The 21,764-nt window shown below is 49.7% G+C and overlaps 6 protein-coding genes across 6 annotated transcripts; 2 read left to right on the top strand and 4 right to left on the bottom strand.

Annotated features, from left to right (window-relative positions):
• Positions 1–674: 674 nt before the first annotated feature.
• Positions 675–3,071, top strand: xlnD (beta-xylosidase XylA; the record flags this gene model as incomplete). The annotated part of the gene is made up of 1 exon (XM_001817927.1): positions 675–3,071. The coding sequence occupies one exon, from the start codon at positions 675–677 to the stop codon at positions 3,069–3,071; it is 2,397 nt and encodes a 798-aa protein (XP_001817979.1).
• A 203-nt stretch (positions 3,072–3,274) lies between these two features.
• Positions 3,275–4,284, bottom strand: AO090005000987 (putative ABC multidrug transporter; the record flags this gene model as incomplete). The annotated part of the gene is made up of 2 exons (XM_001817928.3): positions 3,275–3,392; positions 3,467–4,284. The coding sequence occupies 2 exons, from the start codon at positions 4,282–4,284 to the stop codon at positions 3,275–3,277; spliced, it is 936 nt and encodes a 311-aa protein (XP_001817980.3).
• Positions 4,285–8,515: 4,231 nt separating this feature from the next.
• Positions 8,516–9,935, bottom strand: AO090005000988 (uncharacterized protein; the record flags this gene model as incomplete). The annotated part of the gene is made up of 3 exons (XM_001817929.3): positions 8,516–9,284; positions 9,343–9,420; positions 9,490–9,935. 3 exons carry the CDS (start codon positions 9,933–9,935, stop codon positions 8,516–8,518), a joined length of 1,293 nt encoding a protein of 430 aa, XP_001817981.1.
• Positions 9,936–12,554: 2,619 nt separating this feature from the next.
• On the top strand, positions 12,555–15,095 carry AO090005000990 (uncharacterized protein; the record flags this gene model as incomplete). Its single annotated transcript, XM_023233742.1, has 4 exons — positions 12,555–13,794; positions 13,891–13,955; positions 14,232–14,373; positions 14,410–15,095. The coding sequence occupies 4 exons, from the start codon at positions 12,555–12,557 to the stop codon at positions 15,093–15,095; spliced, it is 2,133 nt and encodes a 710-aa protein (XP_023089182.1).
• Positions 15,096–15,359: 264 nt separating this feature from the next.
• On the bottom strand, positions 15,360–18,783 carry AO090005000991 (MFS transporter; the record flags this gene model as incomplete). Its single annotated transcript, XM_023233733.1, has 7 exons — positions 15,360–15,611; positions 15,671–15,815; positions 15,877–16,304; positions 16,370–16,726; positions 16,796–16,895; positions 16,949–17,146; positions 18,782–18,783. Coding segments are annotated over 7 exons (1,482 nt in total).
• Positions 18,784–19,479: 696 nt separating this feature from the next.
• On the bottom strand, positions 19,480–21,510 carry AO090005000992 (uncharacterized protein; the record flags this gene model as incomplete). Its single annotated transcript, XM_023233726.1, has 5 exons — positions 19,480–19,814; positions 19,928–20,227; positions 20,280–20,662; positions 20,717–21,003; positions 21,052–21,510. 5 exons carry the CDS (start codon positions 21,508–21,510, stop codon positions 19,480–19,482), a joined length of 1,764 nt encoding a protein of 587 aa, XP_023089184.1.
• Between the last annotated feature and the right edge of the window lie 254 nt (positions 21,511–21,764).

Here is a 21,764-nt window from a genome sequence, read left to right as displayed (position 1 = left end):
GCAAGGGGATATAAGCCTTTAGTATTTTTTATGAAAAAGTGTTTTACGAGAGGCTTGCTTACAAAGCGTTTCTTGAATAGTTACCGACGCTGGGCTTAAATCCGGCAAATGGAATGACTTATTACCCGAGGCTGAAGTGATTAGGAAACAAACGCTGTCCACACAAGGCGTACTATTACTCTATGAATCTGTTATGAAGCTTGCCTGTGTATCTTTCAGGCTAAAGACAGACTAAGCATTGCCAATTGATCAGCGTCACCCGAAGAATATCCTGCCTTGGATGTCTCTCTAAAACTCCGCCTAGAAGGGACCATGATCTCGGCATGGCCCGGATTCTATGGCCCGACTCGGGCCCATCGTGCAGAACCCTGCAATTCAGCCTGAATGGATTGGGTGGTTCAGCATATATCGGAAAATCCCCGCGTCGGAGGAGGTGATCGGCTGCGGGACTTTCTCGATTCGGGACTTCATCTGTGGGGGTGAAGTCAAAATGTTGGAGATGCTGCGGCAATGCCGACTTTTTATCCAGAGATAGATGACGTACACAGCTCAAGGAACGCAGCGAACTCCCTTGCCATGCAGAATGCAATTGCCCATTGCTATAAATCCGAGCCCACTGCCAGGGTACCAGACGAAAAGACAGCTCCAGCACTGGACCACCGACAATTGCCATTATGCCTGGTGCAGCGTCCATCGTCGCCGTCCTGGCGGCCTTGTTGCCGACCGCTCTTGGTCAAGCAAACCAAAGCTACGTCGACTACAATATCGAAGCGAACCCAGACCTCTTCTCTGAATGTCTGGAGACCGGTGGTACCTCATTCCCAGACTGCGAAAGCGGTCCCTTGAGCAAGACTCTGGTCTGCGATACTTCGGCAAAACCCCATGATCGAGCTGCTGCCCTCGTCTCCCTCCTGACCTTCGAGGAGCTGGTGAACAACACCGCCAACACCGGCCATGGTGCCCCTAGAATCGGCCTGCCCGCGTATCAGGTGTGGAATGAAGCTCTCCACGGTGTCGCCCATGCCGATTTCAGCGATGCCGGTGGCTTCAGCTGGTCCACGTCCTTCCCGCAGCCGATCTCGACAATGGCTGCCCTCAACCGCACCCTAATTCACCAGATCGCCACCATCATCTCCACGCAAGGCCGTGCCTTCATGAACGCCGGCCGCTACGGACTCGACGTCTACTCTCCCAACATCAATACCTTCCGCCACCCAGTTTGGGGCCGCGGCCAGGAAACCCCAGGCGAAGACGCCTACTGCCTCGCCTCCACCTACGCATACGAATACATCACCGGCATCCAGGGCGGCGTCGACGCCAACCCTCTCAAACTCATCGCAACAGCGAAGCACTACGCCGGCTACGATATCGAGAACTGGGACAACCACTCCCGGCTCGGTAACGACATGCAAATCACCCAACAAGACCTGGCCGAATACTACACCCCCCAATTCCTCGTCGCCTCGCGAGACGCCAAAGTCCACAGCGTGATGTGCTCCTACAACGCCGTCAACGGCGTCCCCAGCTGCTCCAACTCCTTCTTCCTGCAAACCCTCCTCCGCGACACCTTCGACTTCGTCGAAGACGGCTACGTCTCCGGCGACTGCGGCGCAGTCTACAACGTCTTCAACCCGCACGGCTACGCCACCAACGAATCATCCGCCGCCGCAGACTCCATCCGCGCAGGAACCGACATCGACTGCGGCGTCTCCTACCCACGCCACTTCCAAGAATCCTTCCACGACCAGGAAGTCTCCCGACAAGACCTCGAACGCGGCGTCACCCGTCTCTACGCCAGCCTCATCCGCGCAGGCTACTTCGACGGCAAAACCAGTCCATACCGCAACATAACCTGGTCCGACGTGGTGTCCACCAACGCCCAAAACCTCTCCTACGAAGCCGCCGCCCAAAGCATCGTCCTGCTCAAAAACGACGGCATCCTCCCCCTTACCTCCACCAGTTCCTCCACAAAAACCATCGCCCTAATCGGCCCCTGGGCAAACGCAACCACCCAAATGCTAGGCAATTACTACGGCCCAGCCCCCTACCTAATCAGCCCGCTGCAAGCCTTCCAAGACTCAGAATACAAAATCACCTACACCATCGGCACAAACACAACCACCGACCCGGACTCCACCTCCCAATCCACCGCCCTCACCACCGCCAAAGAAGCAGACCTAATCATCTTCGCCGGCGGCATCGACAACACCCTCGAAACCGAAGCCCAAGACCGCAGCAACATAACCTGGCCCTCCAACCAACTCTCCCTAATAACCAAGCTCGCGGACCTAGGCAAACCCCTCATCGTCCTCCAAATGGGCGGCGGGCAGGTCGACTCCTCCGCCCTGAAGAACAACAAGAACGTCAACGCCTTGATTTGGGGCGGATACCCGGGTCAGTCGGGTGGACAGGCCCTGGCCGATATCATCACGGGGAAACGGGCCCCCGCGGCTCGGCTAGTTACGACGCAGTATCCGGCTGAGTACGCCGAGGTGTTCCCGGCTATTGATATGAATCTGAGACCGAATGGGTCGAATCCAGGACAAACTTATATGTGGTATACCGGGACGCCGGTTTATGAGTTTGGACATGGGCTGTTTTATACTAATTTCACTGCTTCTGCTTCTGCGAGTAGTGGGACTAAGAATCGGACGTCGTTTAATATCGATGAGGTTCTGGGACGCCCGCATCTTGGGTATAAGCTGGTGGAGCAGATGCCGTTGTTGAATTTTACGGTCGACGTGAAGAATACTGGAGACAGGGTGTCGGATTATACTGCCATGGCGTTTGTGAATACGACTGCTGGGCCGGCGCCGCATCCTAATAAGTGGCTGGTTGGGTTTGATCGGTTGAGTGCTGTCGAGCCTGGGTCGGCGAAGACTATGGTTATTCCGGTGACGGTGGATAGTCTGGCTCGGACTGATGAGGAGGGGAATCGGGTGTTGTATCCTGGACGGTATGAAGTGGCGTTGAATAATGAGAGGGAGGTGGTTTTGGGATTTACGCTCACGGGGGAGAAGGCTGTGCTTTTCAAGTGGCCTAAGGAGGAGCAGTTGATTGCGCCGCAATAGATTGGGATAGTTCTATTTTGATGTAATGATGTGGTTTGCTAGAAAGATATGAAGAGAGAGTACTGCTTATGATAGATTCATTCTATATGCAATTTCATGGTGATTCAAACGTGACTGTGTAGGAATGGTGTAAACCAAGACATGCTAGTTCCTCCGTCAACGATCTCATCAGCATCGTTGTTCTATTTTACGGTAACTGTGCTTCACGAAGTAGAAGGCTTTGTCTCAATCATCTGAACAAGCTCATCATACTCGCCCGTATTGCGCAACATATCCCAGAAGATGCCTTCTTTCTTGACAAGGTTGGCGGGCGTATCGTTCCTATTGTGTCCGTTAGTATCAGCACAATACTACAAATCACTCAGTTTGATTAATAGATCGAGGAAGGAACATACTCAATAATCTCCCCATCGGCCATAACAAGCACCCGATCATAGTCCATAATGGTCCTCAGCCGATGCGCGATAGCGATAATAGTGCAATCAGGGAACATCTCCCTCAGGACACGCTGCATATGCATATCCGTCTCATGGTCAACGGATGCCGTCGCCTCGTCCAGCAGCACGACCTTTGACCGTCGACACATGGCCCGGGCGAGACTGAGCACCTGACGCTGGCCCTGGCTGAAGTTCTCGCCGTTAGCCGCCACAGGCGTATCCAGGGCGAGAGGACGGGCCGTTTTGGCGGGATGGGCGTGGTCTGCCTGGTCGCTGCTGTCAGGGACATGGATGGAGGTGCAGGCTGCCAGGGCGGAGGCAAGTTCTGTTTCGCTGGACTCGCCGAATGGGTCGAGGTTCGAGTGGACGTCCCCCGAAAAAAGGACTGGTTCTTGCGGGATCAAGGTTACGCTGGTGCGAAGTCGGTTGAGGAGGATCTTGGTGATGTCGACTCCATCGATGGTTATCTGACCAGAGGCGATGTTCACAAATCGTAATAACGATAGTCCAAGGGTGCTTTTGCCACTTCCTGTTCGACCGACGAGGCCAATGCGCTCCCCTGGATTCGCGACGAAAGACACATTGCGTAGGACGTCGGGGCCGTCTTCCTGGTATCGCGCGGTGACGTTATGAAACTCGACACGGCCGGATGTAGGCCAGCTGGCTGGGACGACTAAGGATTTTGCGTGGTCTTCACTCAGGTGTTCCTCAGGTTCGATATCTGCGTATTCACGCACCCGTTGGAAACAGTTCAGCTCGACTTCCAGCTCGTTCATTGTCCGCACAAGGTTCAGGATATTCTGGCTGAGACCGATGGCATTGGTCAATGAGAAACCAACCAGCCCGGCTGGTCCAGACCAAAAGTAGGCCACGCAGCCGGCCGCGGCTGCAACAGATGCGGCACAGAGATCCGATCGGACGGATATCCAACGGTTGCAGTTATACTGTGTTTCCGCGGAGCGAGCATGAACAGCTAGTTTCTCGGCGAGGAGCCTCTGGAACACGAGATCCATATCCTTGCGGGCACGAATCACGCACAGGCCAGACAGAGAATCGGTAAAATGTGAAAACACTGGAGAGTAGTTGATGGATGTCAGCCGCTTGATGGAGACCTGAGTGCGAGTGTACATCTCTCCGATGATGAACCCAACCGTGCATATAACAGCTGCCGGAAGAGCAAATATAGGCATGATAGAGGCAACACTGGCAATGCGAAGCAAGAACCGCAACCCGTTCTCAATGGACATCCGCAGCCAGTCTATCAGAACTGTGTCTAGCGACCGTGTGTCATTTCCAAACCGGTTAATCAATCGTCCGATTGGATTCTGGTCGAACCAGGAAATGGGGGCAGACAGAACCGCTGTCACCAATCGCCTGTGCATCTTTTTTGCAGCTGACCAGCTCCCGTACTGATAGAGGAGGTTACCACTTAGCTGTAGCAACAAGAAGAGGATGATTGATGCGGCGTAGACCCCTAAATAGTAAAGGGAATTTGCATTCTCGTACTCCTCGTAGGCACGCATCCAAATAGAAAGCCAGTAGGTGATCGCAAAGTAAGCAAGTTGCACTGCGATAGTCACAGCCATTGCTAGAAGCGCGTAGCAAGGCCCGCCGAATAAGAGGATGTATTGTAAGGCTTGAGAAAATGGTTAGGCGTGCTTTGAGAAGTTTACGGGGTGTAACCTACCTAAAGTGCGCGGCACACGTCCAGTAGCTGATGTTTCCTTTGCTATGCGCGATACCTGTGGACTTTGTTGCTCATGTGCAGGGGCAATGGTGGTTGTAGGCTCTGAAGGAACATCAAGGGGTTCTTCTACTATCAGGGGGTTACCTAAGGATAACGAATCCGTGCTTGTTGCGGGTGTACTGCAGCGCGTACGCTGTAGAAGGGCTTGAGGGAGGCTCGAAGGTGTTTCTACAGTAGATGCCTTGCCATGATCGAGCCGAACATGCAGTTCCGCATCCTGCAGCGCGGCCGGATAATGCGTGATAAGAACAACCGTTCTGTCGGAGAGCAAGCCACTACGAAAGCATTTGTCGTAAACCAATGTAGTGGTGTGAGTGTCAAGCGCAGAGAAGATATCATCCAGCAGGAGTGTGGAGGATTGCGAATATAGCGCCCTCGCCAAGGATACTCGTTGTTTTTGGCCACCGGAAAGTGATGTGCCCTTTTCACCCACGACAGTAAGATCTCCCGCTGGAAGCTGTCGGAGGTCTGGAGCCAAACCGCTTGCTTCGATAACTGTGTTGTAGCGGGCTTTGTCAAATGGGCTGAAGAAGGTGATGTTGTCCCGAATAGTGTCATTCTGAAGCCAAGGAGCTTGTGGTACATACGCTACGTCTCGTGGGCATGAGGCGGTTCCAGATTCGAGTACAGTTTCTCCCAGCAAAGAAAGTAATAAAGAAGTCTTTCCACTTCCGGTGGGACCGGTCACCACGTTAAGAGCGCGAGGTCTGAAGCGAACCGAGACATCGTGCAATCTGAAAGCAGCAATAGGGGTCCGGCGAAATGTTGCGTTCTTGAGCTCCAACGGTCCTTCGGGGTGATGTTGGATTTCCCTTGCTGTATCGAAAAAGCGGTCGACTCGCCGCAGCGATTCTGCTCCTTGGGCTGAAGCCTTGCTAATATTTGACAGCCAGACGAATTGGGATCGCAAGGTCTCCATGATAGACAGGGATGTGAAGGCGGTTGCAGCTCGCAAAGTGTCATTTGTGAAGAGCACAAAGACGGAGAACATGACAAGCAAGCTCATCATTGGTAACAGATCGCCAGCCATTGAGATTGCAGCAGCATAAACACTCCGTTTCCACAGGCGGCGTTGTTCCACGCCTCGAGCTTCGTTGATAGATTCCATTGCAGCATGCTCCCAACCAAAATACTTCAGTGTACGTATGGAGTTCAAGTACTCGGATATTTTAGAAAGTCGAACATCTGTAGCCCGCATAACCGATCTCTGAATGCGTGAGACCCTTCGTGAGGCCAAGGCAGGGAGAGGAGACAGGCATAGAAGTGCAGAGACCCCGAACAGTGATGGCCAGCCGAGCATTCGATAGAGGAATATCACGGCAACTGTGGTGGCTATTGGTGCCGCAGTGGCCACGAAAAAGATGTCTCGTGAGTTGTATATGGCGTCCACATCATACGACATGAGACTAGTTATGTTAGCTTGGCTAGACTTTGGTGCTCCTTTCGCCGAGTCTCTCATGCTTCGAGAGGACTTCGGGCGACCTTCTGTACTAGTTTCGACGATGGAATCATCGTAGAGGTACGACCGCATTGCGGTCTGGTATATCTCTTGTACCAGCGAGACATTGACTCGAACAAGAAGCCGAGTGGCAGTGAAGATGTATTGCTGATAACAGAGCGATCGTGACATTGGGCCGATAAATAGAAGGGCCACCCACAGGGCTGGATGAAGGATGGCATCCTCTGGGTTTTCCAGGTACGCTAGCAGTCGCAACATTGAATACGGAGCGACAAAGTCCAGAACTGCACTGATTGATGACCAGCACATCATGCCCTTGATTTCAGTCTTGAGCAACCTACACAGGGTTCGGAATGTCTTGCCACCTTTGAGACGTTGCCTCTTTATCTTCTTCAGCCACTTGGAAGGTTCATCGTACGAGGGTAGAGGAGGGAGGTCGTCCATAGTGAGGTCCCTCCGACAGCCTCGCAAGATCACATATGTCAGCCATTCGTACGAGCAGTAGTATGAGAACAGAGAACAGGTCTCTTCAGGCGACAGCTCTTCGACCGTTTTCGTTTCCTCGGCCTCTGTATCAGAAACGAGCAACCGCCGCGGTCGGGGCGTTGCAGCTGCGACTATCAACACAGCAGCCAGACAGGCTATGAGGCCACCCCTGATCACACTTAGGCCAGATGTTGCCCCGATAATCAACAACGGAAGCAGATCCTCGACGCATGCTAAGAGGAACATCGCAAGAGTCACTGCGTTGACATGTCGATATAGGTGAGCCCGAGCACGCTCATTCTTGAAGCCGAATTGCATTAACCCCAATAATACCGCATAGCTCACCGCGATCGGTTGTTTCCAGTTTGCATGTTGTGCATCGATCCAGCCGAGACAACAAGCAGCTATTGCAGCCGCCAGATGCAAGAATGCAAAGGGTAAAGAAACCCGAATGGGCAGATCTTCATTTAGTGACTCTGCAGAAACTCGAGATTTTGACCTGCCGGAACGAGCCGCATAACGAAGACCGATCGCAATAAGCAGTACTACACACGATAACAAGACAACCGCAAGATGTAAGTTGCCTGTGGCCACGAACGCTGAGATTCTCTGCGTCCGGTATTGCCAGAGTCGCCTAGAAAACAATTAGCAATTGCCCAGCTGAGACCGAGTGATATGAACCGACCTCAGCACTAGACCACCATCTGAATCATAGGCACCCTCTTCCCCTCCGAGCTGCGAGAGTGAGGGGCTGATGACCTGCTGGAAACCCGCGAAGAAGTCCGACATGATGTGCGTTCACAACCAGAAGAGAACGACACAATCATGCAAATGACATGCATTAACTGGCCTTGGCCTAAGTTGCAATTGACCCAGGTCGCGTCTTCGCGTTCTCAGTCTCCCAGTAGTAGCAATCCGGGAGACTTGTGGGCCTTTCCTATCGGTCTTGAACGATAAGAGCCGTGCCCATACGGAGTACTACGCTAACTCCACACAGGCCGGTGCTTGAGCTGAATTATGAAGAATCCGACTGGTCCATTAGAGATTCGACGGGGCGAGTCAGAAGCGAAGACTTTTTTTTGACTCGGATCGCCGTCGGGAATTCGGCAAGATCGGCCAACATTCAACATTCCGTGGTTCCCTCCTTTGCTTATCCCTGGTTCAAGTGGAGTCTCATCGACGCGTTCAGATAAAATACATTGAATCTCCTATCATGATAGGGAATGCTCCTGTTTCTATATGATTGTCTAGGGTGAAAAAGAAGAATGGAAAAAGAATCTAGAAGGACCAAAACCTTCCCATCTACATCCTTATATCATCCATCTACAGGCGAACCGCCATTGCGATACTGCCATAACCGGCTGAGATCTTTGACCTTCAACGGTCTTTGCTCGTGTTGATTTTCAAGTCCAGATTGAACAGTCCTGTCGCGGTCTGACGGGCGCTTATTGGTGACAAGCACCTCATTTCTCTTGTGTCTGACGTGTTTCGGCAGGATTTTCTCGTATTCGACCGTTCTCGCCCCCATTTCCATGAATTTATTGGTGTCGAGGACCCTCCGGTCTGGTCCTAATGTGAACATAGTGTTGAGATAGTGCTGGTTTAGCTGGTGACCAGAACCCGACCGGACGAAGATTCGGCCCATATAGCGGTTTGGGACTCTGGCGAATTGCAGTACCCCCCAAACACAGACAAAATCGAAAGCATTCACATAGTGCTCAATATGGAGAACACTTTTCTCCGCTTGTACCAAGGCATCCTGATTGGATATCGTTGAGTCGCTAGCGGGGGTTTCTCCGGAGCCCAGAAGCGATTTGTACGGGTTATTGAAGTGGTTCGCAGCGTTCCCAAACGTATAGACTTCAAGTTTTCGAAGGACGTTCTCTGGTAGCTCGTCCAGGAGCCAGTCGATGATGAGACTTCCCTCAATGCCCCCCTGGCTGTGCAGGATCAGGACAACTTTCTCATACTTCGGATTCAGCAAGGTCGCTTTGGTGATGGCATAACCATCTCTCGTATCCGGAGTGGCGAAGGTAAAGTTCCTTTGGATCAGACACTCGATTACATCGAATACAATGCCGTCTCTGGAATAGCGTTATAACGTGCACGCGATCAGAGAACTGCTAGGATGGGACCACGTACGTCGGATTATGCACACCAATAATCTTCCTGCCAAAAGTATAGGCAAGCCGATCTATGTTATTCTGCAGCCAATAATGTCTGTATTCCAATAGATAAGAGACGTGGATATCGATCGATATATCTGCGTGAAATAACGCCCTAACTTACCCGACCGCGACTCCATTGATGAAGATCCAACGTTCACGCTCATGCTCCGGTCGCTCCTCGATCGGGACTTTTGACTCCAAAACCTCGTCCGCATTATTGAATATAAGTGCGCAGATGACTCGATTCACCCATACAAAGGCCGCCACATAGAGAGAGATCCACAGTGCTGGCACCATTAAGAAGAAACAACCCAGCACCGACAGTAAGAAAGCCACCTGGCTTAAAGCCAGGCAAACATGTGCAACAACGTTGGCCATGTTCTCTGTCGACGGATATAATTCGCATAGCTCATCCGAGGGAGTCAGGGGGAGTAATATTCCCGGTAGACTCCATAGACTCCGGAGGACGAGGAGAATGTCGGCCCACAGCAACTCCAACGGCGACGCTGTATAGGGTAACGGCGGTTTTCGTCCATTTTTCCTCTTCATGAGGAAGGTCATGATCATATCAGCTTTGTTTTGGAATCGCGGCTTGAGCTTACCGCAGTATACGCGAACAATCAAACCCAAATTCCTAAATTCATATTGTGAGCGAACGACAGAGGCACAAAATTTAGGAAAGAGTGACGCACTATGTTTATTTTATCTGTTCAAAAGACTTTTGTGTGCAAATTCCGATACGACTAGGAGTGACATCCTTTCGCTTTAGTAGATCTAAACTTCCAGTAAGGTGGGTTCAGCGTGCCCCATGATGGGTACCACCTTCCTCGGCAAGATCCACATGATGCTACCTGTTCGTGATTTCGACTCTTCTTGAGAATGTGCCCAGACTGACCTGCATCCAGTGGCGGCTACAGCTGAGCTCTCATTGCCGCGGCAAACCGACGCGAACACGAATCGGATCAATCACTAATTGTCCGAATGATCGACGTCCACTCATGTGATGATACAGAGTGCCCTTCTATTAGGCATCTAAGTATTTCTCGGTCGAATAGGCTATAAATATAGCTAACATGCCTATCCTAGTCTTGCTTCCGGGCAATAATACTGAACCATATCGTCACAACGACCCAGGTAAGACCAACCCACGCACGGCCTACCATGAGAAGAACAGGGATATGGCTATGTAGATGAAGGCCACATGCTTTCAATAGTCATTCTAGTGACTAAATACCACTCAGTTATATTGAAGTATATCAGCTGATTGGGTGATAAAAACGCAAGTATGAGACGTGACTTTAACGAGAACATCGACATTCTACATCTGTTCATACACATTATTTTTCTTGGCACTATTGAACCATGATAAACTTGCAAACAGATGCCGAATATACTTCTGATACATTTCATAGACAAACTAGAAACCCTCAGGGCTACTGGTGGTATATGTTGAGGTATTTAATATGGAGAGATAAATTCTAGACGCTGCAAGTCAACCTTACAACATACATCGTTAAGCAGAATATTGTAGCTCTCTGTCGAGGACCAGCGGCGAGAGAGTACAGAGATAAAAGAAAAGAAACGAGAAGAAGAAGGTGTCGGAGTTCATAGGTAGTCTTGAAATTCGAATTAGGGCTGACACCAGTGCTACTAGAAAGCTTCAATTGCTGGAGACTGAGATCATCCAATGAATGAGAGTTTTCAGAATGTCTCCTTCCAGCTTGGGATCATAATACGCTGAGCCAGAGCCCGAGGAAAAGTCTCTAACGCTCATCATGCGCACGTTAAGCTCTGATATGTGCGTTTATCATATATCGAGTCGTGGAACAGCATGGTGACGTAAGGGGCCTTACTTGCCTCAATTTGCCAGAATTAGAGTCTCGCATAGTTTGATACCTCTTTGCAAGTCTAGCATATGCTGTACCTTTTCATGTGATAGTTCGATTTGCCTGCGTTTCGTGACATTCTTTATGAGGTAAAAGTTGAATAAATGCTTAGAGCGTGCGGCAATCTATGTGCGGCGTCTCCTATGTATTAGGAGCACATTACAGCAAAGGATATATCACCAGGCTACCGGAGGCGATGTTTGTCAATAGAATCACATACTGTGCTTTCTTGAGAATCTTGGTATACATAGAAAAAGTTGATATACGTTATAAAAGACCCTCTCTAGTCCTCAAGGCACCCCACGGCTTAACACGAGAATTAGATTATGCTTCGACCATTCAGATCCAGTGCCATGGTACAACAAGCCATGTGTTCTGATATCCGTTGCTTCGGAACTGACAGATTAGCGAATCAGGACATACCGAATATTAGCTGCGTGGTAAGCGGCATAGTTGTGCTATATCGTTGGATACTTCACTACCCCAGTTACGATGAAGATAGGTCACTCTTGCAGAAGCCCCACAGTACTTAACTATTTGGCTCGGGTTTCTTCCATTCCTGTGAATTTAGACCGCCCCTTACAGGAGAAATTCAAGGTTTCTGTAGCGATTCTACCTGAATTGGCTTCAAGTCTTTAGAATGAGCCTTTAGAACTATCAGCAGTGTATGATGAACCTTAGCTTCTTAATCTGGTCGAGCTGAGTCGTGACCATGGTAAGCCCTAGGAGACCTGGAACAATCGGTTAGAATTGCTCTACCTAGAAACATACTGCACCATGGTACCTTGTTATTAGCTTAATTAAAAACCTGACCGGCTCATGTGGTGGAATCTAATCAGAAAGTTAATATCGATCAATTAGAATAGAGATAGGCTTTGTCGTCTCGACAAGCCTTCTAGAATAATCAAGTGGTCATGACTGTACTGTTTCACTATCCCGATAGGCAGTACCCCTATTAATCTGTGCAATCACTTCTCATCTGGCACAGCTCGACCAATCTTATTAGATCCAGCGCTACCCCGATTTGGGTATAGAAATCTCATCGTCATCCTTCAATTTACCCCTTCCATAGCCTGATCTACGCCAAGAGGGGGAGGGGCGGCGGGCCGCGAACCGCAATTAAATTAGATTATCCACCCACGTTAACCACAAAGGCCTGTGCTTATCATTCAATCTTACCTCCCAGCCTTTAAAGACCTACCTTGTACAGTTTGTACAGGCCCATAACAACGGGGGAGAATTCTGGAGACATCGAATTAACACTTACTGACTGCTCTCGTCATCCAGATATTTGATTGCTATGTCGCCACCACAGTCCGCCGGTGGTATTTTGCCTACCTCCCGAAGGAAGCAGATTCCCGGTACTCTCGTACTGAACTGGCAATCGCCCGAGACACAGGCTTCAAAACCGCTCATTCGTCGTCCCATGACGGCATGTGAGGCATGTCGCGCGGCCAAGGTAAAGTGTAACGGACAGCGAAGCTGTGAGCGATGCACCAGCCGCGGCCTTCATTGCACATACACTCCGTCACCGAATACGCAGGATATAAATGCGAGTGGCAATCTTGGAGCCGAAACAGTGACTCTGACTTCTCCGCCAAATAGCCAGTCGTCCTGTACACCTAGTATACAGATGCTGCCGAGCCAAACGACGCCAGATCCGATACCGGTCAGCTTACCAGATGATATCTTTCCCCTACCCAGCTGCAGCGCAAGCGCTGTTCAGTCCGTACCGACAGACAATGCTCTAGAGCACTGGCGCGAGGAAACATTCAACCAGGGACTCGAGCAGTTTGACTGGGTTTTCCCAGAAGCAGACATCGGCCCTGAGGTAAGCCTGCCCACCACGTCAATTCTCAGGCCACGATTAGTAACAGGATCTTCCCAGCCCTCTCAGAACCCAAGCCAAAGCGACTTCAACAACTTTTTCCCGCACCCCCCAGAACCAATCCCTCGGACAGTCAGTAGAGGCTCAGCACCACTATCTGATCCCCCCGTCATATCACCGCGCAGCCAGCATCAGTCACGGAACTGCCAATGCCGAGCAAACATGATGCACCACGTCCCCAAAATCGAGTGCGCAATACAAGAGAAGCCCAAACCGCAACTAGACAAGATGTTCAAAGTGACCGGCGACGTAATTAGGAGCTGTCAAGAGTCGACCCGCTGCGGCTGTTACGTGGGCCCCGTAGACCTCGTCTGCATTATGAGCGTATTTGAGCAGACAGCCGTGTGCTTTGACTACATTGCCAAGTCCGGTTTCGATGGTACTGCGAAGGTCGGAATTGGCAATTACTGCGTCTCGCTCAATGATGACGCTTCGTTGAAACGTATGCTTGTCTTGGATCTTGTCCGACAGGCTGATACGCTGTTGGACTCGGTGAGCGTCCTCGCGCAGAATATGTTCGTGTCTTTGAATGAGCCTAGTGCCAAAAGCTTGAATCGTTCACCGGCTTGCTTGAACCAACTTAATCTAGATTATGTACGCGAGGCGACGGCGAGTTTTAAGAAGCTTTTCCGTTTGATCACGGAGTACTTTGGTGGGAAGGACTGATATGCGGAGGTCGTCGTACCGTGCTAAATAACATACGAACAACAAAATATAATGATTCATGACGAAAATTTGCATTTTCTAGAGGGATTTAAGGTCGTAGGGCAAAAGGAGTTTGGAGTTCTCTTTCTCTTAGCTTTCCTAATCGAGGTATGATATCTCCATATCGTAATATTGACTCCGAAGGGCTTCCAATGAGGGAAATCCAGCCGATGCAGGCGTTTACCATAAAAGGTCCATTCCGGAGGATACCAATGTGGTAGAGGTACCTCCGTGCAGAAATAGCAGCGGCATCTTGTACATGAGTTAACAAACATACGAAACTCTTACACCCTCATAGACAATCACACATCAAAGCAAACAGCATGTCTATCCAAACCCTACCTCAAAATCTACCACCCTCAACCAACCCAACACAAACCATAGACCGCTACGAACCATCCTGGTACCAGCCCACACTACCCCGACTACCAGAAACCGCCCGCCAAATCTTCCGAGACTACTCGCATATCCCCGAAGACAACATCCTCGAACACATCTACCGAGTCCGTAACAAAGCATGGGACGTGTACGTTTCTGCTCCCTACCCCACTAACCCAAACAGTTGAAACCCCGTCTAATAACTCCCCCAGTCTCCCATACCCCTGCATTGGAGTCTTCCGCTTCCTCGACTTCGGCGCAAACCTCTCCCCAATCTACCCAGAGGTAATTCAACGGCTTCGCGCCGGCCAAACCTTCCTAGACCTAGGCTGCTGCTTCGGACAAGACATCCGCAAACTCGTGCACGACGGCGTACCATCCGAGAACATCATCGGCGCGGATACAGAAGGCCGGTTCATGGACCTGGGCTACGAGCTCTTCCGGGATAAAGACACGCTTAAGGCGCGGTTCTACGCGGCTAGCGTGTTCGACGAGGAATTTCTCTCTGAGTGGCATGGTAAGATCGATATCATCTACGTCGGGGCGTTTCTGCATCTGTTTGATATCGAGAAGCAGGCGCTTGTGGTGGCGCGGTTGGTGGAGTTGTTGAGGAGACGGCCGGGGTCGATTGTGTTTGGGAGGAATCTGGGGGCGGAGCGGGGTGGGGCGTTTCGCATGAAGACGCTTGGTTGGGATGTTTTTCGGCATAGTCGGGAGACGATGAGGTTGTTGTGGGAGGGTGCGCCGGAGGGGGATTGGCGGGTGGATGCTGAGTTGATGGAGTATCGGTCGGAGGGGTGGGATGATAGTCGGAGGGGGTGGGTGGGGGATGAGACTAAGGAGATGAGGTTTGTTGTTAGGAGGTTGTAGATTGGTTAGATAGATTGGTTTGAGTGGGAATGGGGAATAGAGAGGTATTTTATGCATTTAGATGTTTATGTGAATCCATACAACCTGCCTACCTGACAGTTCACGTGAAACCCTAGGATAGGGCAAGCACTATATCATGAAGCATCGAGACACTATAATAACCATAGCATGACGTGGTTCATTATTCTAGATCTAAATTAATCTCTAATTATTACATCACGCTAAACCCAACCGTTCGTTCTGTCTACTAAGCTGCCTGAGTACTCAATCGAGCCGAACCGAGAACTTCCTCCGCCACTCTTCACCGTACTTGCGGAAAAGCAGAGACATGGCTCCCAGCCCCAAGGAGACAAATGCCAGGAGGGAGTTTCCCCATCCATACCCCAGTCTATTATATAACGGTACACCAACAAGTGGTAGGAGCGCAGCAGAAAGACTTCGTAAAATGTTGCCGGCAGCGATGGCATTCGCCGCATACTTCGTGTAGGCGTCGATCATGTATACATTGAATGGTATCTTGCGGAAGAAAGAAATATGGATTAGCCCAGAGCAACTGTTTGGAGAGTACTACTTACAAAAGTGAACATCACTCCAAAACCAACAATACCCGTCGCAACAATAGGAACAGCACTGTCGACATAATATTGAGCTGTCCATCCATAGATGAAGAATCCGATGGGAATAGCAATGGCTCCGTATATCAAGGACTCCAAGCGAAATCTTTGGAACCATCCTAATTAGCAGAAATCCAATGGATAAGTATCAATCTTATGAAACATACTCTGGCTTCGGTGCTCCGTGTTTCCTACTTAGGCGCGCGTGTGTCCGATCGTTGACCATACTGGCGATACTCAGGGATACCAAGAAACCGATTGCGAGACCAAGATAAACTAGGCCGAGCCTCCCCTGGTCGAAATGATACTGATCTTCGAAAACGACAGAGAAGGTTGAGAAGAGGAGATATGTGAAGCCGTACACGACGGCATTGTACACAGCCAAGCCGGTGACGACCGGACAGAATAAGAACATCTTAACAGGACGAGTGATTGCTCGCTTTAGAACGGTGCGCACTGGCAGCTGGCGTTGATCTTTTGCGTACAAGGCCTGGTTCCCAGTCTTTTTACGGAGTTTCTTGACCTTCCATTCCAGGATGACGGGGGCATATGTCTCTGTGTATGCCAGGGCGCAAATCACCCCCATAGTGCCATTCTATAACAATGCATCAACAATTGAAGACTCATACGCCAGCCAAGGAGGTAAAGAATATCACCCACCAGAATAAGTAACAACCAGAATACCCATCGCCATCCCTTTGCGGCAGCCAGAAAGCTACCAGCAACAGGGCCCACGGCTGGACCAAGCAGAAAACCCACCGAATACATCGACATAGCGAAGCCTCTTCGGTGGATGGGCACAAGGTCGGAAATCGTTCCTCCGGCGTTGTTGAGAGAGCACGAGGCAGCACATCCCTGCAGGAAGCGCAATACTACCAGTCCCCCTAAAGACGGCGTTAGGGCACACCCAATTGTGAAAGCACTGAATCCGACATTGGCACAATTGTAAATGATCCGACGGCCAACGACTTCAGACATGGGTCCCATGAGAATTGGGCCTACGCCGGTGCCCAGCAGCTAGAGACGTTATCAGCCATGAATTTGCCGTTTCAAAGTCATGCCAAAGATTTGAATAACGTCACACACCTCAATGGTAACGACCAAAGTTCCAATCTCCGCATTGTTCGAGTTGAACTCCCTCAGTATCTGAGGAACTGCAGGGGCAACCGCTGAAGAGGCTATCGACCTAGGGGCCGGGTTAGGATTCGAGACCTGCGAGTCCTAGTTTTGGTCACTCACGTCGAGAAGACAACACAAGTAATGATACCGACAAGCATGCCTCGTCTCCAAGCGGACCAGTTACGGGGATTGTGAGGATCGGCGGGTCCATCCCAGTCCACCTCATTCGGATCGTGGGTATTTCCACTCTCTGTGGCAGGAAAGGACTTCTTTTGCTCGATATCGTGTTTTTGATTTCCTTCTTTCTCATCAGCGGTCCTATACCTTACTGAAGAGTGTCCCGAAACGGTCTTGCGCCGAAACCTTCGTTAGCAGTCTTTTCCAGCAAAGGTAGGTCATTGTGTACCTGTTGCTCGCCATATTCTGCATTTCTCTTTTCATCAGTCATAGTGTCTCCCATCGCGGCCAAAAACGTTCAAAATACTGGAACTTAAGCTTCCAACCTTGTTTATATACTTTCTGTCTCTAAGGGTTTGTCAGCTATTCATCGGATCTTCGACCAAGGGTGTTTCCCTTTTAGGCAATGGATTTCCCGACACTCTTGGATTCTTAAGCATTCTCTCATTTGTCCCTGATTCAATGAACAGATACAAATATCTTGGGCTAGTAATTGGCAGGATACATATTATCGTGCTATAAATGTTCACCTGCTGTTCTGTAAAAACGTGGCAGAAGGGCTGGATAGAGCCATGGTATACTAAAAGTCCCCAATGACTCTTCAGTACTAAGCGCCTGTAGAACACGTGCCTGTTTTACCCTATATAGCACCATGCAAGTATATTCCATTTCTAGATACTTTCAGTAGCACAGAGCCCTAACTGAACTAAGCATTCTTCTGCCGATCCTGGTTCTTTGCTTTTTTTTACTTGACCCCTTGCATAAAAAGCCCCTCATCGTTGTGCTCCCACTTCTCTTTCCACAACACCTCAACTTAAGGTCTTCTACGGAGTATGTACTGTACATATTTGCTCTTTAACCGTAGTAAAGATGATATCAACCGTCTTCAGTTTCCTAAACCAAGTGAGTAGTCGATCTAAATACAACATGGCATGCACCATATTGATAGAAATGACAATTAACAACACAACTCACTCCAGAGGTATGTCCAACCATCAAGACCCGCATCTCCAACAGTATAAATTCTCATACCGGCCATAAACAGGTCTACCAGACAGACTACTGATGAAATCCGCACGACATGGCTCACCAACCTGACCAAAGAAGCCAGCCAAACCACCAACGAACTGCACCCCGTGTTACAAGAATTCCAACATCTCATCGAATCCAACCAACGCATCTACATGCTCTTCCAATCGATGTGGGACCAGGCTCGAGAAAAGACTCCCAACCAGAACCGCAGTCATGAAGTCCAAAACTACCAGCAAATGCTCCAAGTCCCCAACTACATCATCACACACGCACCCCCCTACATGAACAATGACAATTTAGCCTGAGTCCCCATAATCGGACTATTCCAATACGCCATTCCGACAATTAGCGGCTATGCTGTTTTCATCGACCCGGAGGTCAACACCATGCTCAAAAAGGTGCTGGACGTATGGGGCACGTTTCTCTCATCGTCAGAGTCGGTATCTGTGCTCGATACTTCGTCAACGGGCTGGTTTGGTCCCGAAGCGATCCACAAACTAACCACCACGGGTAACATCGGCGGGACAAGATATGGTTTTGACGAGCTTTACATCTGCGACCGCAATGCTCCATGCTACGGCTTCCAATCTTGGGATGCGTTCTTTACGCGCTCGTTTCGGGAGAATATCCGGCCCGTCGCCTCGCCAGATGACGACTCTGTTATCGCTAACGCATGCGAATCTCGACCCTTGCTATTGCCAGGAATGTGAAAGCTCGGGATAGCTTTTGGATCAAGGGGCTGACATATTCCCTGGTTGATATGTTTGGGGCTGGGTTTCCGGATTCCTTTATCGGGGGGACTATATATCAAGGATATCTAGATACCTTTAGTTATCACCGGTGGCATGCCCCTGTTTCTGGGAAGGTCGTTAAGGCATACACGCTTGATGGGACATATTGTTCGACTCCGCGGGCTATAGATGGTGATACTGAACGTGTGTATGAAGGGGTTCAGATTGATTATCAGGTATATTTGTCGGCCATGGCAACGCGAGCGGTGGTCTTTATTCAGGCGGATGACCCCGATATTGGTCTGGTTGGCTTTCTGGGGATTGGGATGGTTGAGATATCGACGTGTGAGATTACTGTGGGCGAAGGGCAATATGTCAGAAAAGGGGATCAGATTGGAATGTTTCATTATGGGGGATCGTCCCATTGTGTGATCTTCCAGAAGGGGGTGGATGTTACGGGCTTTCCGGAGGTTGGGACGAGAGAGAACGTGCCTGTTCGGGGGAGACTGGCTGTTGTGAAGCGATAGAGATATGGAATTGTTAGACCTCGCTTGACATCAATGTGTATATGTGGCTTTTGTTGATTGTACATGGGAAAGCCAAGATAGGTCCAATTAGGTCTAAAACGAAGAGAATGTTGCTCCTCGGAATATATGGAGTAGTACCTACTATATAATTGGTTCTAGTTATACTATTCTTGAATCTACAAATCTAACACAAATCTCCTCTCACCAAACTGCTCGCAATAGCACTAAGCTCAGTCTTGAGAACCTTCCCACTGGCATTCACAGGCAACCGATCAGGGACCCCTGCATCTTCACCAATCCAGAGCACATGATCAGGAATCTTATGAGTGGCGATCCGACTTCTCAACCATATCTTGACATCCTTGCTCTTGAGCCCTCCTTGGGCATCTGGCGCGCGTTGAATAAATGCAGTGATCATTTCCCCCAAGCGCACATTAGGAATGCCAACCACAGCCGCTGTTGCAATATCCGGATGCTGCTCGAGGACCTTCTCAACGTCTCCTGGGGCAATGTTCTCGCCTCCTACAGTAAGTGATAGAGTGTTAGCTGGTAGTCATTTCGAGTTGCTTGGGGAGAGAGATGCTTGTATTTGCCTTTCTTGATCATGTCTTTCACTCGCCCAACAACTGTACATGCGCCAGAGGCGCTCAATGTTACGATATCGCCCGTTCGTAGCCACGGCTGGCCTTGGGCATCTCTTACAATGGCTTCCTCTGTTTTCTGGGGATTCTTGTAATATCCGCTGAACAAAAGGTACCCAGATACCAGGAGTTCTCCCCGAGTGTCTGGAGGGAGAGTTATCAGGTCGCTATCCACAACCTTAGCAGATGTATGAGGTAGAGGAGTGCCAACTGATGATCGGTCATTTAATAGGGAGACCTTGGATGGTGTAGTCATAAAGCTCACGCAAGAGAGCTCTGTCATACCTAAGTCTGTGTCAATCAGGAATTCAGACGAAGAATGCTGACACGAGGGAAGAGATACCAAAGGGATAGGCAAGGCCAGTCAGTCCCAGTTCCACACTCAATCTCTGTATAAGGGTCTCAGAAAGGCTCGAGCCCGCGATAATACCAGTGCGTAGGCAAAGTCTAAGCGCAAGTGTCTTTGCTTTCGCATGATCTAGCATCGCTTGAAACATTGTTGGTACTGCGTTGACCACAGTGCAACTTTCTTCGGACATGGCCCGGAGACTTGCATCTGCGTTGAACACATCTGAGGGGATAATGACTGTACTACCGTGGATCACTGTTGCCAATGGTCCACATACCAGACCAAAGCAATGGAACAAAGGTGGAGAACAGCATAATATATCATCTGGTGTCAAGCCAAGGCGCGATCCGACTAGCAAAGCATTGTTGATGAGGTTCCTTTGTATCGGTTAGTTGGTGCCATAACCTTGTTGATAGGGAGCCACTTCCTACCTATGTGTGCCTATTGTGGCCTTACGAGAACCAGTAGTACCACTGGTAAACTGTATGCATAATGCATCCTGCGGGTCTCGTCCCCAATATTGCTCCAAAGAATGCAGATCAGGCTGGGTCTTACTGGTCTGTACGTGACAGAGCTCGTGCCAACTGAGAACATTACTAGACACTTTCTCAGCTGTTCCTAGCTGTACAATAAGTGAAGTATTCTGGTGCTTATCTGCAAGCTCCTTCAGAAGCTTTGCATTGTTGCGGAAACCAATCCTATCCGCGATAAAAATTGCCTTTGGTTCTGTGACGTATACAAATTAGTGAGAGATAATAGTCTAGACGAAGACTAGCGACCAGTATACAAGCAACAAGAATCTTATAATACCTATGGAATCGACTGTAGCCAGAACCTCCTCCGCTGTGAATGTGGGGTTCATGATAGTAAAGACTGATCCGATCCCACCAACCGCAAACAATAATTCGACATACTCAATGGAATTTCCTGCCAACACGACCACACGATCAGTCGGGCGGACTCCATGAGCAACAAGGGCCTGTGCTATTTCCCGGCTGGAATCGAATAATGACCGGTAAGTCAAGGTTGTTTTCTGCCATCGAGAGACTACTGCCACTTTCTCCGGGTATCGGTCATATTGTTGCTGCAATAGTTCCGCTGTGGTTAACTCCTGTAATGGCGGCTCTGTAGGTCCATGAACAATGAATTCTCCACCCTCATCCGCCTTCAACTCCACATAGGGAGTAATGGGACCAGTCGTGATAACGGAAGTGTGTAGTGCCATGACAAAACAAATTAGACATCAAGGTAAGACCTTTGTGAGTTTAGTCAATTGAGCCCGGACCCTGCCAGGAAAGATTCATCGTATTCCTTTTGAATCTATGCAGGTTAATCAAGCGTCTCTGATATGAAGTACCGGTAAGTATGCATCCCTCCTGTTTTGCCGTACAGGTTTTAGATTACCCTTTTGGGACAATCTCGGGATATTCATTACCCAATTCGGCATGACTATCAAGGCCTGTCGAAAACAACTCAAAT

Source organism: Aspergillus oryzae, chromosome 1 (genome assembly GCF_000184455.2).
Source record: "Aspergillus oryzae RIB40 DNA, chromosome 1".
Lineage (NCBI taxonomy): Eukaryota > Fungi > Ascomycota > Eurotiomycetes > Eurotiales > Aspergillaceae > Aspergillus > Aspergillus oryzae.
The sequence above is the reverse complement of the archived record's forward strand: the minus strand, read 5'-3'. Positions and strand labels throughout refer to the sequence as shown.